At 47.7% G+C, this 16,163-nt stretch overlaps 1 protein-coding gene across 5 annotated transcripts; it reads left to right on the top strand.

Moving 5' to 3' along the window:
- Positions 1–292: 292 nt before the first annotated feature.
- On the top strand, positions 293–16,092 carry als2b (alsin Rho guanine nucleotide exchange factor ALS2 b). Of its 5 annotated transcripts, none has more exons than XM_046382647.1 (35): positions 293–429; positions 872–955; positions 1,420–1,565; positions 1,664–2,649; positions 2,820–3,144; positions 4,215–4,389; positions 4,569–4,665; positions 4,819–4,896; positions 4,970–5,203; positions 5,298–5,469; positions 5,553–5,742; positions 5,821–5,886; positions 6,014–6,176; positions 6,352–6,483; positions 6,577–6,705; positions 6,816–6,839; positions 8,822–8,892; positions 8,993–9,059; positions 9,172–9,368; positions 9,455–9,520; positions 9,647–9,745; positions 9,950–10,114; positions 10,296–10,407; positions 10,527–10,604; positions 10,741–10,874; positions 10,973–11,137; positions 11,244–11,361; positions 11,786–11,943; positions 12,066–12,182; positions 12,270–12,446; positions 12,547–12,604; positions 12,769–12,830; positions 12,912–13,061; positions 13,161–13,257; positions 13,370–16,092. In XM_046382647.1, the coding sequence occupies exons 2-35, from the start codon at positions 936–938 to the stop codon at positions 13,406–13,408; spliced, it is 5,067 nt and encodes a 1,688-aa protein (XP_046238603.1). In that variant the 5' UTR covers positions 293–429; positions 872–935; the 3' UTR covers positions 13,409–16,092. The 5 variants fall into 5 exon arrangements, with proteins under 5 accessions (XP_046238603.1, XP_046238601.1, XP_046238600.1 ...); XM_046382645.1 differs by having other exon boundaries at positions 6,014–6,191; XM_046382644.1 differs by having other exon boundaries at positions 6,014–6,209.
- The last annotated feature ends 71 nt before the right edge of the window (positions 16,093–16,163 follow it).

Genomic DNA, 16,163 nt, shown 5'->3' with positions numbered 1-16,163 from the left:
AAGAACTGCTGTTCACTACCTAAGTAAGAGGTCCCACTCTGCTACTGTTTTGGTAACTGCAGTTTTATGTTTGGAAAGAAATATAAGTTTGAATTAAAATGTTCAAATCAGTCCCCAAAATGTTTTATGGTCCTTATGGTTTTGATTGCACAGGGCAACTGTGCTGAACTAAATGCTACAACTAAATGTGCAACAGTCACAGAGTTTTTCAAATGCGCACTAGTAGTAGTATCACTTTAAGGCTGTTGTCTCTCGATCTTGTTGCTGAGCGAACCCGCTTGCGTATAGACGATCTTTGGCATAAGCGGCTCCTGTGTGTGTCAACATCAGAAGGACCAGCCGCATTTAGCTGCCAAACAACTCAACGGATGCGTGAACTGCTCCCATGTCTCAGTGAACACATTTAGGAGCGGCGTGTAGAGCCAGCTGGTAAGAAAGAAGACGCTGTTTATCCACGAAAATAGGGAAGAGACAACCTGTAGTTTGGAGTAGCGGTTTGGCTAGTTAGCTGGACTGATTAGCTAGCCAGATTAACGTTAGCCACCAGCAGCCAGAGACAGATGGAAACACCTGTCTGGGGTGACGGCGGTTCGTGACTGTTAATTTTTGAGAGCAAGTTTTGGGTGTCAAATCACCAACCAGAGCAAAGAGCAAAAGTCCGAAACGAACGAAAATGAAACCGTGGCTGCTTTCGCTTTGACTTTTCACCACGTCTGACCAGTTTACTTCGGGGCTTTCCCTGAAAATTTGGGCTGACATTCAGGCTAAGTGACTTTTGGCAACCTAAGTGATGCATGTTTTCATTGACAATCGTGTGCGAGCTGGCGGAGCCGTGTGGCAGCTAATGAGGTGTGTTTTGTGTGGATTGTAGGTCTGCATCCAGTAGTGACAGCAGCCCTGAGTCTGACATGCTTCTGGAGAAATAAACCCCACCGATGGAAACCCAGAGGAAGAGGTAGGTCTGTCCGCAGGACTCCTTGTTCTGCTGCTTTGTGCCTTGTACGTGATCGCCATGTGACATCGCCCACGGAGTTGTGCTCACTTCTGTTTTTCACCCACAAAACATCTGTTGTTCAGACGGGGTGCTGCACAGGAGGAGGGAGGATGAGACAGCGACTCAGGCCAAATTGATCTTGATCTCTGCCCCACAGAGCGCCCAAAACTATTAAAAACTGCTCCAAAATAAGCAAGCGACTGTGCTGCACAGTGAGACATGGTGTTCCTTCAGTAACAGTCACACCATCTTCACTGCAGCGCCAAGTGTGTATTGATCCACCGCTGAAAGTAGTCCCCCACACAAACGCCGTTTCCTTCAGTTTGAATAACTTTAAACAACAGCGTTATGCTCCTCTAGGGAATTTCTGAGCCTGTTTTTAAAAGCGGATCTGAACATTTGTCACCTGATTCTGATTCTTGCAGCTCTGGGGATGATGGTGGTGGAGAGCGGGGCCTGCTCCACACCTGGAAGGGCTACTCTTGCAGCGTCACCCCGGAAAGGTTGCTCCTCCCCCGTCCTGTCCTTCAGGTGGCCCTGGGCACACGGCATGGAGTCCTGCTGGTGGAAGGTAACGCTAAACATTAAGCAAAGTTAATAGGATTTTTTAACATTTATCACCTGCCAAGTTCTTCTTTGATTCTTGTGCTGTTGTTGCCCCTGATTCAGGAGGGCAGGTGTACAGTTTTGGCGATTTGCTGTGGAAGCAGAGTCAAGTGCCCGAGCCGGAGAAACCCACTCTGGAGAGCGCGCTCAGCGGCCAGCGGGTGGTCGCTGTTGCGGCTGGAAGCTTCCACAGCGGGGCTGTGACAGAGGATGGTGGGGTCCACATGTGGGGCGACAACAGCTGGGGTCAGTGCGGCTTGACGGGGCTCAGCACCGTCCCCAACCCGACTCCGGTCGCCGTGGTGGACCCCGACACCAGCCCTCCGCAGACGGTCCCGGTGCAGGAGGTGGCGTGTGGAGAGCAGCACACCCTGGCGCTGTCGGCTCAGCGGGAGGTCTGGGCGTGGGGCAGCGGTTGCCAACTGGGCCTCAACACCACCATCTTTCCAGTGTGGAAACCACAAAAAGTTGAACATTTGGCAGGCAGGTATGTACTCCAGGTGGCCTGTGGGGCGTCACACAGCCTGGCTCTGGTGCGCTGCCTGGGCCCTCAGGATGTCCACCGCCCCCCTGTGGACAAATGCAGACAGTGTAACCAGCTGCTGTACACAATGACAGACAAAGAGGACCATGTCATCATCTCTGACGGTCACTACTGCCCCGTCGGTGTCGAACTCACCGAGGATGAGGGCATGCTGGAGGCGCCTGCTCCCACACAAGGGCTCAAAACATCCCCGTCCGAGCCAGTCCTCCCCTCCCAGGCCTCCACCTCAGTGTACCCAACGCCTGCTCAAGGCGCCGACCCCTCCTCTGACGCCACACATCATCAGGACTCGGAGACAAAGGAGTCAGCCTTACTGACAAACGGAGCCCTGCCAGCCTCAGACTCGGACCCATCAGTTCAGTCCAACGGTGGTGTTTCTGTGGGTGTCAAGAATTCCCCTTATCCAGATGAGCAGGCTGTCAAAGACTACCTGAAGAAGCTTTCTGACAACTCGGTGGCCGAGCAGACAGCGAAGGCCACCGCTGGAGGACTGCACACTCTGCTGGTGAGTTGGACTGGATCACAGCTGTATGAAAATATCAAATACTGTTGAGCTGGTTTTAAAAATCTGAAAGAACTAGTTTCTTTTCATCCTTTCATGAAAGATTATACAAGTAATAAAAATAAAAACGAAATGCTACATAACCAAACTGAGTAAGTCTGTCTCTCCTCCAGCCCTCAGCAGGAGGAGTCTCCTCCTCCACCCCCAGCTCCACGCTCAACAGCCTGGTGGCGTCCTGCGCCTCTGCAGTGGGCGAGCGGGTTGCCTCCACCTACGAGGCCTTGTCCCTCAAGAGGATGATGACCTACCTGCCCTCCGGAGCGGCAAGGTCAGGTGGGCCGGCGGGCCTCGCGGGTGTTGTGGCCGATAGCACTGCAGAGCGCGTCCGTCTGGAGGACTCTGTGCAGGCCAAGAAGAGCTCCAGCACGGGGGACATCCGCGAGGAGGAGGCCGAGGGGCTGCGTCGCCGTCTCTCGCTGCCTGGACTCCTCTCACAGGGTAGATACGCTGTTCACCTCTTATCCTCCTCCTATTCGCTGCTGCGTAAGTACGCCTTGCGCGTGTGCAGGTTGATGTGCGTGTTTGGCTTCCTCGTTGAGCTCGTGAGCATGGCAAGGGCTTCGCTGCGTCACTTTGTGCACACCTGAGTCTTTTTACATTCTGTCACCTGCATGGACAGTCATTAAATACAAGAAGCATTATTTTGAATTCTCTCTAATCCATTTAAGAACGTGGCTCCCGGTGCACTAACTGTTCTCAAGACACAGTAGTAACAATTTAGACATCAGGTAATTGCTGTGTTGTCATAATTTAACAATGATAAATCCCACTCGGGCACGCAATGCCAGAATGAAACAGCAAACTGTGAGCCAGGACTCGAGCTTCAACTCCTGCGTTATGTGTGAGCAGGGTTAGCAAGTCTGAATGGTCCCCTTTGTGGGATTAGAAGCACTGAGGAATGCAGATTCAGCCCCCAACCTGACAGGGCTTTTTCAGTGATCAAGAAAACGTTGGAGGGATTTAGCAGATTTAATAGAGCAGAATGAAGGTTTTGGGTGTTTGAGAGAGAGAGGATCAAGGATGAAGCAGGTTTTCAAACTAGATAGTTTGGATTGACTTCCCCCATTCTGTCATCATATCTGTTAAATATCATAAAATGATGTTATGGCAAAAACAAGTTGATTTCTTTCTGCTCCCCTCATGTTTGCTCTGTCTGTGCCTTCTCATTGTTTGTCTGCTGGATGGCAGGGGGTGTCTGACACGACCTGCATGATGTGAGCTGATGGACGTCACTGCTGTCTCCGTGTGGCCGTGTTTTTGTTCCGATAACACACATTGATTTTCTTGTGCTGGACTTTGCACACGAGAGCCATTCAGGGTCAGAGCTACTTTTAGTTTTTAGACTCGCCCTGGAAACATATCAGCGTTTGCACAGTTCATTAACTTACACCGATGAAGACTCTCAAGGGTTATTCAGGAATGTGACACCTGCTAACGTGAGACCAGTGAAATAAGTTAAAAAAGGAAAAGACTTTTAGGACTTTTTTTCTCTCTCCGTGCGTCCGCAGTGTCTCCACGGCTGCTGAGGAAAGCCGGCCGTCCCAGGATGCGTGCCGTCGCCCTCACCCCGCTGGGAGGGGCCGTCCCTGAGGTCCAGGAGGTGTTTCCCACCCTGCAGACGGAGGTGTGGAGTTGGGGCCAATGCGAGCACGGACAGCTGGGACATGGAGACACTCTGGCCAGGTAGGAGAAAGTCTCTTCACACCTGTTTGTGATCTTTCTGACGTTTTTCCTGGGCTTAAATGCACCAATCAAAAACACAATTTCAGACACTGAATGTGGTGGAACATTTATATATGAAAAAAGCATTTAAAAAAACCTGTGGGGTGTGTGTATGTGTGTGTGTGTGTATGTGTTTACAGATTACAGCCGCTGTGCATCAAGAGTCTGAACAATAAGGAGGTGGTGCGGGTGGCGGCCGGCGCTCATCACTCCCTCGCACTGACCGCTCAGTCTCAGGTGAGTCTGTAACCTGGAGAAAAGGTGGAATGATTTTTCACACATTTGTTTCTAAATGAACAAACAAATGAAATGAAACAAATAAAATGACTACTGTTAAACGCTATGTTGAGAAAAAAATGCAGAAGAGAATCCCTGACTTCTGTCTTTCAGGTGTTTTCATGGGGAAGTAACAGTTGTGGTCAGCTTGGCCACATGGAGTCACCCAGCACCGTCCCCCGCCCGGCAAAGGTGAGGAAACCACCTCCTGCACGAGCAGTAAACACACACGAATCCTTCCTCACTAACTCCCTCTCTGCTTCAGATGTCGGAGGGCATCCGGGTCTGGGACGTGAGTGCCGGAGAGAGGCACACCCTCCTGCTCGCCGACGGAGACTGCATCCAGCCCATCATCTATTACAGCGGACAGCAGGTGAAAGAGGAGGCGGAAGAGAGCCAGGGAAAGGAGCTGGAGCAGCAGGAGGAAGGAGAGGAAGAGGAGCAGCGGGCAGGAGGAGGCTACACTCAGCAGCCTGTGCTGCTCCCCTTCTGCATGAATGTAAGGACAAAGCATTTCAATGCATGTCACATTTTATGAAGGGTAAAATCCGTGTGTGTGTGTGTTTTCATCCCATTGTTTCTGCGTGTTTCAGCTGCGTTACGTGAGCAATGTGTTTGCGGGCGGCCAGCACTGTGTGGCTCTCTCGGACAGAAACGTGATGGGCTTCATCGCCAGCCTCCACGAGCTGGCGTCAGCTGAGCGCAAGTTCTACTGCAAGCTGTGTAACATCAAGACGCAGATAATACGCCCCCTGCTGGAGCTGGGTAAGAGTGACACAAGAGACAAGAGAAGGCTGAGGTGAGTTTCATGTCAGTATGAACACAGTTTGTGTGTCATCCTTCCCCAGAGTCTCTGAGTTCGGCCCTCGGCCAGGTGGCCCTCGGGCTCCTGCAGAGTCTGGCGCGCCGATTCAGCCGCCTGTGTCACCTGACCGGGCAGCACGGCGCCAGCCTCACCGCCAACCTACGCCGTGACCGCAACATCAAGGGTCTGCTCGTCCTCGACCACACCAGCGTCTTCCTCGAGTCTTACCAGGAGTACGTGTTCACCATCATGACTTTGGGCATGAGTACATTTCATCAGATAGAACCTGACACAGTTTTCTCTTCATCAAGGTACTGCAGCGCTGTGGGCGACTTCCAGGTGATGGGAGGCTTCCAGACCCTGACCAAACCCTCACTGTGAGCGCACACAAACACACTGTGTGTCACAGTATGGCAGTGACACCTGAGCACAGAACATTACTTTAAATGTGAAAATGTGGTTATATTTAGAATTTTTAGTAACTTGTGCTCATTTTCTTTGAAGAGATTTCTTTGGGAAGAGTCCCGAGCTGCTTCAGAGGCTGTCGGAGTGCAGCGAGGAGAACCCCTCCATGGCCGACCTCCTGGTGGCGCTGTTCTACCTCCCAGCCCGCCACCTTCAGGAGTACAGCCGGCTGCTGCTCAAACTGGCCACCTGCTTCGAAGTGGTGGGTGAAACAAATGCAAGTCAACAGCTACGGGTGACTTTGTTTGAAAATTTTATCTACTGTTTTCAGATTATTTTAGCAAAATATTTTTTTCTTTGGCATCTTGAACGTTTTATTGAAATGTCAGTCTTTTTCTCGTTCGGCTTGGAAAGCAATATGAACTCTGTGTTTTCAGTGCTCCAGTGACTACCAGAGGCTGCAGGACAGCTGCTCCAAGTTCGAGGCGTTGGCCCTCCAGCTGAAGAGAAAAAGGAAGGACGCCGAATACACGTTTCATTTCTGGAAGAGCTTCCCCGGCAAAATGACGGTAAAACGTGCTGAGCGTGTGCGTTCCCTTTCATTACCTCAAGGTGTCACATGGTGTCACATCCAGCTGAATGGGGTCATTGTCTGTGGTTAGGACTCGCTGAGGAAGCCTCACCGCCGGCTCATCTGCGAGAGCAGCAACAAAGCTCTGACCCTGCAGAACGCCGGGAGGTTCTCCGTCAACTGGTTCATCCTTTTCACCGACGCTTTGGTCCATGCACAGGTGAGCTCCACACACACACATCCTTTCAGTTTCATGAAATCGTCCATATTTCAGACGCTGTAACTTGGTGTGTCTAAAGCGTTTGTGTGTGCTTGCCTCCGTGCTGTCAGGGCGTGGCGCCTTATAAAAGTCTCGTAAGTACGCAGCCAGAGGCAGATGTGAGCAGAGCGACCTGAACGCTCCCCGTCCCACTCTGCCCTCTCTTCTGTGTGTGTGTGTGTGTGTGTGTGTGTGTGTGTGTGTGTGTGTGTGTGTGTGTGTGTGTGTGTGCGTGCGTGTAGGGCTTGGGGCTCTGTGTCATAGGATCAGCTCTGTTTTTGCTGACTCACATTTAAAATTACATCAAACACACTCCAGCACAAACGCACACCCCCATAAAACAAGATAGATACAATCCAGTTACACCATTTTCTTGATTAGTTTCCCCTTTGATTCTTTCTTTGTTCCGTTTTACTTTCTTCTCTCTGCACATCCTTCCTTTCTTTCTTTACTTCCTTTCTTTCTTTCTGTACCTCATTGTCTTTCTTATTACGTCTTTCTTCGTTTGCATTATATAATTTTCAGTCAGCCTTTTAATTTTAGAGAAGGTTTTTGCATAGAACGAGGACTTGCTTGTCTGAAACAGTGGCATCAGTAGAAGAATGTCCTGATTGGAGGTGCATTGCTCCTTTAAATACGTCCGGTGATACCCAGCCCTATTCCCACCTTCACCCTCTGCCTGCTGAGGGAGACTGCATGGGAAGATGAACTCACTGTAACCAACGCTCAATGGGTTCTAATGCATTTATTTTTATTCTTATGCATTGCTGACAGACAAAACTCAAAAAACAAAACCCTCTGAAAGTATTTGTTTCTTCTCAGAGTGTCTCTCTCCTGTTGAAGAAACTGGCATACGATTGGGAAGGACAGAATGAACCCTTATTGTCCGTTCTTTCCTTTCGATTTCACCGACAGTCTCCGGTCCACTTGTCCAAAGCTTCCCTCTGTCCCTGTTTGTCTCCTCGGGGTCTGTCTGAACTTCTCTCCTGGTCTGCACTTCCTGTGGTTGTTCCCGCACACATCAGTCCTGCTCCTTGCTGACTGTGTGATGTTCTGTCATTGTTTGAAATAAAAACAGCTTCCTTACTTAGTTCATTTCCTATTTTACTTCCTTTCTTTTATTTTTACTTCCCTTCTTACTTCCTGTTTAATTTCCTTCCTTCCTTATTTCTCACTTTCTTTATTCCTTCTTTACTCCCCCCTCCTTTTCATCACCTCTCTTTGCCTTTCTTCCTTTTACCTTCACTTTTACCTGCTTTTTGACCCCCTTGCTTCCTCCTGTGTGTTGTTTTCCTTCTTTACTTCCTGGTTTGTGTGAATGAGAAACAGGTTGTTGGTGCAGAACATGCATGCTTAGTTTTTAACCTCCTTATTAAAACATGTGAAAGTTATGTTGTCTTGCATGACAGATTTTGACATACTGGAGGGTAATCTTCTTTCTTTCCCTTTATTTCCTTTTAAATTGTGGTTGACTTCCTTTTTATTTCCTATTTATTTCCTTTTAAACTTATTTACTTCCTGTTCTTCTGGTCTGCACCAGTGCATTGTTGTTCTCAGTCTCGCGAGAATAGCAACTTCCTTTTACAGTTTTTTTTCTATAATATATTTCTATTCTTCCTCACATCCTTTTTTGCTTTCTTCTTAATAAGCTGCAACGATGTGAATATGGCTCAAAATTATTGAGAATTGGCAGAAATGTAAAGAGCAAACAAACTATTTTAGAAATATTTTTTTTAAAAAATTTAAAAGATTTACTGTGAGTTGTGTTTACTTCCTCATTTCATTTTTGCCTCCTTGTCAGCATTTTTGTTGTTAATCATGAATGAAGTGTGTGTGTGTGTATGTGTATGTACAGCCTATACACACCTTCTGGCCTCATCTCTTTCCTAAATGTCTCCCAGTGTGGTCAGATATGTGAATAAGGTTGATGATATTTCCTGTTTCGTTCCCTTCCTCAACACTCAACTTTTCCCTTCTTCCTCCTCTCTTCTTTCCTAATTTTTTTTCTCTTGAACTGCCATCTCACCTTTCCTCTTTCTTTTCCATCTTCCATGCTTGTTCCTGTCATCTCCTCCAGTTCTCCACCCATCATGTATTCCCTTTGGCCACGCTTTGGGTGGAACCGATCCCAGAGGAGAACACTGGACTGTAAGTCACACAGTGGTATATTTGCACGCTTTCTGTGTGCTGATGTATATAATAGACTGTAATCACTGGTGTGTGTGTGTGTGTGTGTGTGTGTGCGCAGACATGGTCTGAAGGTGATCACACCAGAGGAGACGTTCACCCTGCTGGCCTCCTCTCCTTTGGAGAAGGTAGATTTTCTTTTAATGCTGCTTCAAACTGCTTTTCCATTTGTTGCGACTCAGATGAACTGGACCGTCATGTGATGTCCTTCTTAAAAGCGTGCACGTATTTGCTTCTTAGGCCAAGTGGCTTCGCTCCATCAACCAGGCAGTGGACCAGGCCCTGAGTGGGGCGGGGCAGGACTCAGCATCAGTCAGCTCGGGTCAAAAGCTGGAGCCTCCCATCTCCAGGACGGCCTCCTACACTTTTTATAAGGACGGGCGGCTGAAAGAGGCAACGTACGAAGGACGCTGGCTTGCCGGGAAGCCCAATGGCAGGTTAGACACACAGACTGTCCACATTTAGATAGAATGTTTAAGATATTGATATGAAATAAAGATCAGGATCAATCACTTTTTTCCAGGGGATTGTTAAAATGGCCTGATGGGAGAATATACACAGGAACGTTCAAGAACGGACTGGAAGATGGGTGAGTGCCGACCACCAGCACCTCATCGTGTTTAGTCAAATGTTACATGAGCCTTATGTGTCGTTCTTTCACAAGTTGGGGGATTTTTAGCTGCAGTTTCCTCATCGTTCTCATGTTTTTGTGTAGCTTTGGAGATTTTGTTGCTCCCAACAAGATGCTGAACAAGAACGATCACTACCAAGGTCACTGGAAAGATGGCAAGATGCACGGCCTGGGGACATACAGGTGAGTGCGTATGAAAACAGTCCGTGTTGTGGACGGGACACACCATCTGTCTTGTGGCTCTTACTTGTTTTGATTGGTTTAAATGATCAGTTATTCTCCGGACAGTTTCATAGTTTCATTTCAGTTTGCCGCTCACATTCCGCAGCACACGCAGCTGCTGATTGGCTGTCTGTAAGAGACCCACCCTCCTCCGTCTGTCTGCAGGTATGCCAGCGGTGAAGTTTACGACGGCTCCTTCCAGGATGGCATGCGGCACGGCCACGGCATGCTGCGCAGCGGCAAGCTCAACACCTCCTCCCCGAGCGTTTTCATTGGCCAGTGGCTGCAGGACAAGAAGACCGGCTATGGCGTCTTCGATGATATCACAAAGTAGGCTCACCATCTCTGTCAGACATGTTTGATGTTTTATTTCTACGCGCCGTCTTTCTTTCTCACAAACAGAGCAATAATGTTTTGTGTAAACCACCCAAAATGCTGCAAATAAGCCAGTTTTCCTAAGTTTCTAAAAATGTGTTTGTTTGTTTGTGCTTGTTTTTCGTTTTGTATCCAGAGGGGAGAAGTACATGGGCATGTGGCAGGACCACCTGCGGCAGGGCATCGGCGTCGTTGTCACCCAGTTTGGCCTGTACTACGAAGGAGCCTTTAAAGATAATAAGATGATGGTGAGCGCTTCCTTTGATTTTACTCACATTTCATGTCACTGTGATCGTCACGGTAAATGATGTAAATAAGGACCTGAATGGAGGTGTTTTCTCTGTTTTTTGTGGTTGTTGTTTTTTAGGGCAGTGGGGTCCTCGTGTCAGAGGACGACACCACGTACGAGGGCGAATTCTCTGACGACTGGACGCTGAACGGAAAGGTGACTGATGAACACCACTGAACTGAAGCTTAAGGCTCATGCAGGGCTTGTCACCAAATCTTCACACTTTCAGTCAATCAAAGTTTGCTTCATTCGGACACCATGTTGTCTAACGCACTGACTGGCTCTCTCGCAGGGCGTGCTCACCATGGCTAACGGTGACTACCTGGAGGGCAGCTTCAGTGGCGAGTGGGGCTCTGGCCTCAAAGTGGCCGGATCCTACTTCAAACCACACCTGTTTGACACAGACAAGGACAAAACCCGACCCGTGTAAGCTCACAGCGTGTGAAATGAGACACGGAACAGGCAATGTTTGCTTCATTTGCTTGTCTGGTTATACTTTATATACTTTGTGTGTGATGCTGCAGGAAGCTGGGGCGTCTGTGTGTGTGTGCCGAGGATAAGTGGCAGGCGGTGTTTGATGAGTGTTGGAGCCAGCTGGGCTGCGAGGCGCCGGGCCAAGGAGAGGACTGGAAAGCCTGGGAGAACATCGCAGTGGCCCTGACCACCAGCCGACGGCACATCCAGGACAGGTTGGTGTCTTCAGATTCTTCTCGTTTGCAAGTAGCCAAACTACAAGAAATAAGTTATGGCCAAATTTAAATGATGACAGTTGAAACGTTTGTTCTTCTCGTCCAGTCCGGAGATGTTGTCCCGAAGTCACAGCCGAACCCTGGAGAGTCTGGAGGTCATCCCACAGCACGTTGGACCAATCACTATGGAGAGATTTGACACCATCCGCCTCTACCTCATCAAGGTAAATCCTCCGAGGAGGAGGTCAGTATAAACGCAGAGTTTCAGTCTCTCGTCATTTGGTTGCCATGGCAACAGCAGATCTTGTGTGATCTGTTTACAGCTAAACAAACTGATGATGTTGTTGAAAAAGAAATCAGTCCTCATAATTTCAAATGTGATCTGACTTCAGGTGGTCTTCCACACAACAGGACAGCACACTAAACACCCTTGATTGGTTGATTTCATTTCATTTCAATGCTGAAATTCCTCTGCAAGGTTGACAATATGTCCTGTTGTGTTTTTGTGGTGAACAAGTCTCTTATGTATGGTTTTTTATATATATATATATATATATGTGTGTAAACTGAAAGGGACCCTGAACTGTTTGAAGTTCTGCTGAGGAAGCAGAATTATTTTGCCTTTTAATTCCTCCCTTCTTCCTCCAGGCGTGTGACACCCCTCTCCACCCACTGGGCCGGCTGGTGGAAGCCCTGGTGGGGGTCTATCGCATGACCTACGTGGGCGTTGGAGCGAATCGTCGGCTGCTGCCTCAGGCTGTCAAAGAGATCAAGTCTTACCTCAACCGCATCTTTCAGATTGTCAGGTAGCTCACATGCAGTTCAGTGATCTGCACATTGCTTGATTTTTAATGGACGCAAATGAAGGGGTTTTGAATTTCTGTTGTTCATCAGTAATTTTGTTTGTGTGTCCGTGAATTCTCTGTAGGTTTCTTTTCCCAGACCTGCCAGAAGAGGGCGGTCTAATTCCAGAGCCGACCATCAACCTCCAAGACGAAAAGGATGAAGGCTCCGCTGATGTCCCACCAGAGTCACCAAAACCCGGGTAAAGACCGGACAGTGTCCCCTTGAAGCTGTGCTGCTCCTCAGGGCTCCGTTGATGACTTTAACCTCCTCCTGTGTGTCTCCTCAGCCGTGTGGTGAGCAGCTCGGCTCTGCTGCTCCCCGTCCTCCTGCCTCGCCTCTACCCGCCGCTCTTCACCCTCTATGCTCTGGACAAGGAGAGGGAAGACGACGTCTACTGGGAGTGTGTCCTCCGCCTGAACAAGCAGCCCGATCTGGCCCTGCTCGCCTTCCTGGGCGTTCAGCAGTACGCCACACACTGCCTCTTAAACAAAGGAGTCTGTGCTTCATTTTAATGTTTTTTAAAGAAATAATCACTTCATCTGTTTATTTTTTTCCCCTGTCAGAAAATTTTGGCCTGTTTCCAGTCCCATCTCCATGCCTGCAGTGGGGGAGAAGCAGCAGGTACAGTTCAGTGTTTTACTTTGTCACACTTTTGATAGAGCAAGAACCTTACAAAAGTGGGTGTTCAGGCCAAAAACAAGTACGAATTTGAGTAAGAGATCTGTGAGTTTGAAGAGTCATCAGATGCATTGGAGTGTTTGTCCTCGCCTGTGTGTCTCCTCCAGGTCCTCTCCAGCACGAAGGACGCCTGCTTCGCCTCTGCAGTGGAAACACTACAGCAGATCAGGTGCAGCATCACTAAAACACCAAAACGCTTGGGAAGTACGTTCCTGAATCCTGAATGAGTTTTTTCCTTGTGTGTTTGCAGCACCACGTTCACCCCGTCAGACAAGCTGCAGGTGATCCAGCTCACCTTTGAGGAGATCACCCAGGAGGTTCAGTCGCTGCTCAAGCAGGACTTCCTGTGGTCGATGGACGACCTCTTTCCTGTCTTCCTCTACGTGGTGCTGCGTGCACGGTCAGCATCACACACTCGGACGCGCTTCTGTTGTTCATAAACGGCAGGGACAAAATCCCTCAGTCGTGTGAGGCTAATCCGACTTGTTTTTGTTCTCAGAATCAGGAACTTGGGGTCAGAGGTCAACCTGATTGAAGACCTGATGGACCCCTGTGTTCAGCATGGAGAGCACGGCATCATGTTCACCACGCTCAAGGTAACACACACACACACACACACAGAAACGCTTTATTTTGTAGTCCCACACTTTCCTGTAAATTTCCACAAAGGAGCTGATGTGTAAATGTTGACGTCTCCTCCTCCTCCAGGCTTGTTATTACCAGATCCAGCACGAGAAGATCACTTAAAAGACGAGCGCAGGCGTTACTTCCTCAGTTATTCTGCACGCTGCCGCCCCACCTGCTGTCACAGCCAATCACGGGGCAGGGATCAACAAGACTTGAAGGTGACGGGTGCAGTGGCCAATGGGAAGCAGAGGATCATATGAACAGGTTGCTGTCAGCTCCATCTGCTGCTCTCATGGAGAGGGGATCACCTCCCCCTCCCTGACACACACACGCACACACACACACACACACACGGCCCTTTTAGTGACCTCTACTGGCCTCGTGTCCACGGATCATGAAGGTGCACATGTGCATGTTGTTATACTGCCAGAGATGAGCCACTTCATACCATCCAGTGTGAGACAACAGTAAGACTGACTGTGCGAAATCCTGATGTTGCTGTGGAGGAAACTCAGACTTCATCCTCGTGTTTATTTTAGTGCCAATGGGAGTGATTTGTTCTCTGGCTTCTCGTCTGGGACAGCATACTGTGAGACCGCAGCAGAATCAGTTTTTCAGCATGAAAAACATTTTTTTTTTTTTCTTGACAAAGCGACATGAGCCGTCACACAGCCTGAACTTTCCTTTTTAGACTTTCTTTTTTCACCTGACATGAAGAAACGGACATAACAGGGCAGTAATCCCCTGTCAGCAGGTCACTTTTGAAACTGACAACTTTATATTTGGTGTTTACAGCTGTTTTTTTTTTTAATCCAAATCACATTTTGTTAAGCAACACGTGGGTGAGGTTTATGCTTTGTCAGAAGTGTTTTCAAATGGTTTTATGAGAGAAGAGACTTAAAAGACAAAGACTATGTGGTTGGTTTGCTAAAGTATGACTGACTGACTTTGCCACCGTCGATAAGGAGCAGCACGCAGCTGGAGCCGAGTGCACAGCTGTGTTTCATATGGTTTTAATACAAAGCAAATCATTTATAGCATGTTTTGGGTACATATAAACTGACTTTGCTACAACTCTGAATGATACTAACGGGGTGTTTTCACACAGTTCTGGTCCCTCTACACACTGACTTTTTCCAAACCAACTCATAGGAATAAACACGAACGTAACAGACTGACAGGTAGCTCGTTGATTGGACAGTTTTGTCGGTTGTCGTCCTGCATCATCAGGACCCGCGTGGGGAAATCAAACTCCTGACTGACAGACTTTTATGCAGCACTTAAATGCTTCTGCCCCCAGTTTGAATACTGTTTAAACATTGTTAGCGGTTGAGTTAGCCAACTCCGTCTGCAGCAGTACTGCTGCTGGTTGAGTACGCAACAAACCCTGACAGTTTCCATTGAGTCCACTCATCACCACAGCCTGCAGTTTTGTAGGAACGCCAAGCTAAAGCACCGCGAAAAGAAATGTGAGGGCTGTTGTGTTTCATTGTCAGTTTACGGTTACGCAGGTCAGCAAAATGTGAAAAAGTACGAGGTTAACGGGTATCGAAACGTATTCTTCTTCAGTCTAAACATTTTCACTGTTCAGTCTCCGATGTTACTTAATTTTTAAAATATCAGCTAAACTGAAAAATCAGGTGTTGTTTTTTTTCTTCAAGGTCTGGATATGCATGAACTGTGCTGTGGATGACAGTGTTCATTGCCGACAGGGGGAGAAGTCAGCACAAATGCTTAATTTTCACATTTTCCTGCTGCAGGTGGTGCTTCAGCAGGCAGTCGACTTAATGCAAACGCTGTTTTTATAGATGTGATGTTCTCTGCGCCATCTGTTAATGCTAACTGTTCTTTTTTTAAACCATTCACAGCACAAACTGTCAGACATTGTTGCTTATTTGAGATTTGCGTCACACGGTTTATAAAAGGGCTTAAGAGGGGATTCAGAGGATGACTGAGCTTTTTCTTTTTTTTTTTAAAGTATCGGATGGTTGAACAATACAAAACCAGTGGCCTCTTTTTTTTTCCTTTTCAGAGCAGTAAATTTTGGTGAAGCTTTTCCTTCGGGACTTTCTAGCAGCAGAAAATGTCCAATTATATCAAAAATTTCAAGCTGTCTCTCATGTTTTCGTGACTTTGAAATGATTGCTCTTCCGTCCAGGTTACGAACTCTTGCTTCTGCCGAGACCGTTTGTGCCTGACACCTAAAGAAGTGAAGCAATATTGTCTGGCGTTCTTTCCCAGAACGCTGCAGACGCACATGAGGCAGAGAGAGAAAAACATTCCCAAGCCGTAATTTTATTTTGTCGACCAGAAACTGCTCTTTAAAACAAATCATTATTTAACTGACAAGACAAAACTTCCTGTTTTTGCCCTCCTCGCTTTGTTGAGTCAATTCTGACTCCTAAAACAAGCTCCTCTTCACACAACCTTAAAGTGGTTGCTGCACTGCAGTATTTTCGTTTGAAGACGCAAGTGACTGCAAACCAAACTGCTGATTGTAATGGTTATGCATGAAGTGCGATTTTGAATCCAAACTGAATGGTTATAAGTATAAACTGAAATCAATGTTCATAAGCTCATATTTAGTTAAGTGACCTCAAAACATGTTAACTATGAAAACGCCCACAGAAGTCGTGGTGTTGCTTTGTTTGTAAAATTGACTGTTTTGTCAGTGGAGTCTGGTGTTGACATTTTGTGTTTCAGCTGGCTGACTCCCACCTGTGTGTCTTTTACATGATGTCAAATGTATTGTACCTTTAAACAATAACAAAAGGGCAATAAACTCATGTGATGGACATTGCTAACTGAGGTGCTCCTACAGTTTTATGTTTTTAGGAGCGTTTGACTAAAATGGAAGTGTTATCCCAAATAATAA

The sequence above is a fragment of the Scatophagus argus genome, chromosome 24 (genome assembly GCF_020382885.2).
Source record: "Scatophagus argus isolate fScaArg1 chromosome 24, fScaArg1.pri, whole genome shotgun sequence".
Classification (NCBI taxonomy): domain Eukaryota; kingdom Metazoa; phylum Chordata; class Actinopteri; family Scatophagidae; genus Scatophagus; species Scatophagus argus.
Note: the sequence above shows the minus strand (reverse complement) of the source record. Positions and strands in the feature narration are given on the sequence as shown.

Excerpts from the sequence above, each read along its gene's own strand:
- als2b (XM_046382644.1), top strand. The coding sequence starts at position 936 with ATGGAAACCCAGAGGAAGAG. Across the intron at positions 9,369-9,454 it reads GCCGGGAAGCCCAATGGCAG|GGGATTGTTAAAATGGCCTG; the intron begins GTTAGACACACA and ends ACTTTTTTCCAG. Across the intron at positions 11,138-11,243 it reads CGACGGCACATCCAGGACAG|TCCGGAGATGTTGTCCCGAA; the intron begins GTTGGTGTCTTC and ends CTTCTCGTCCAG.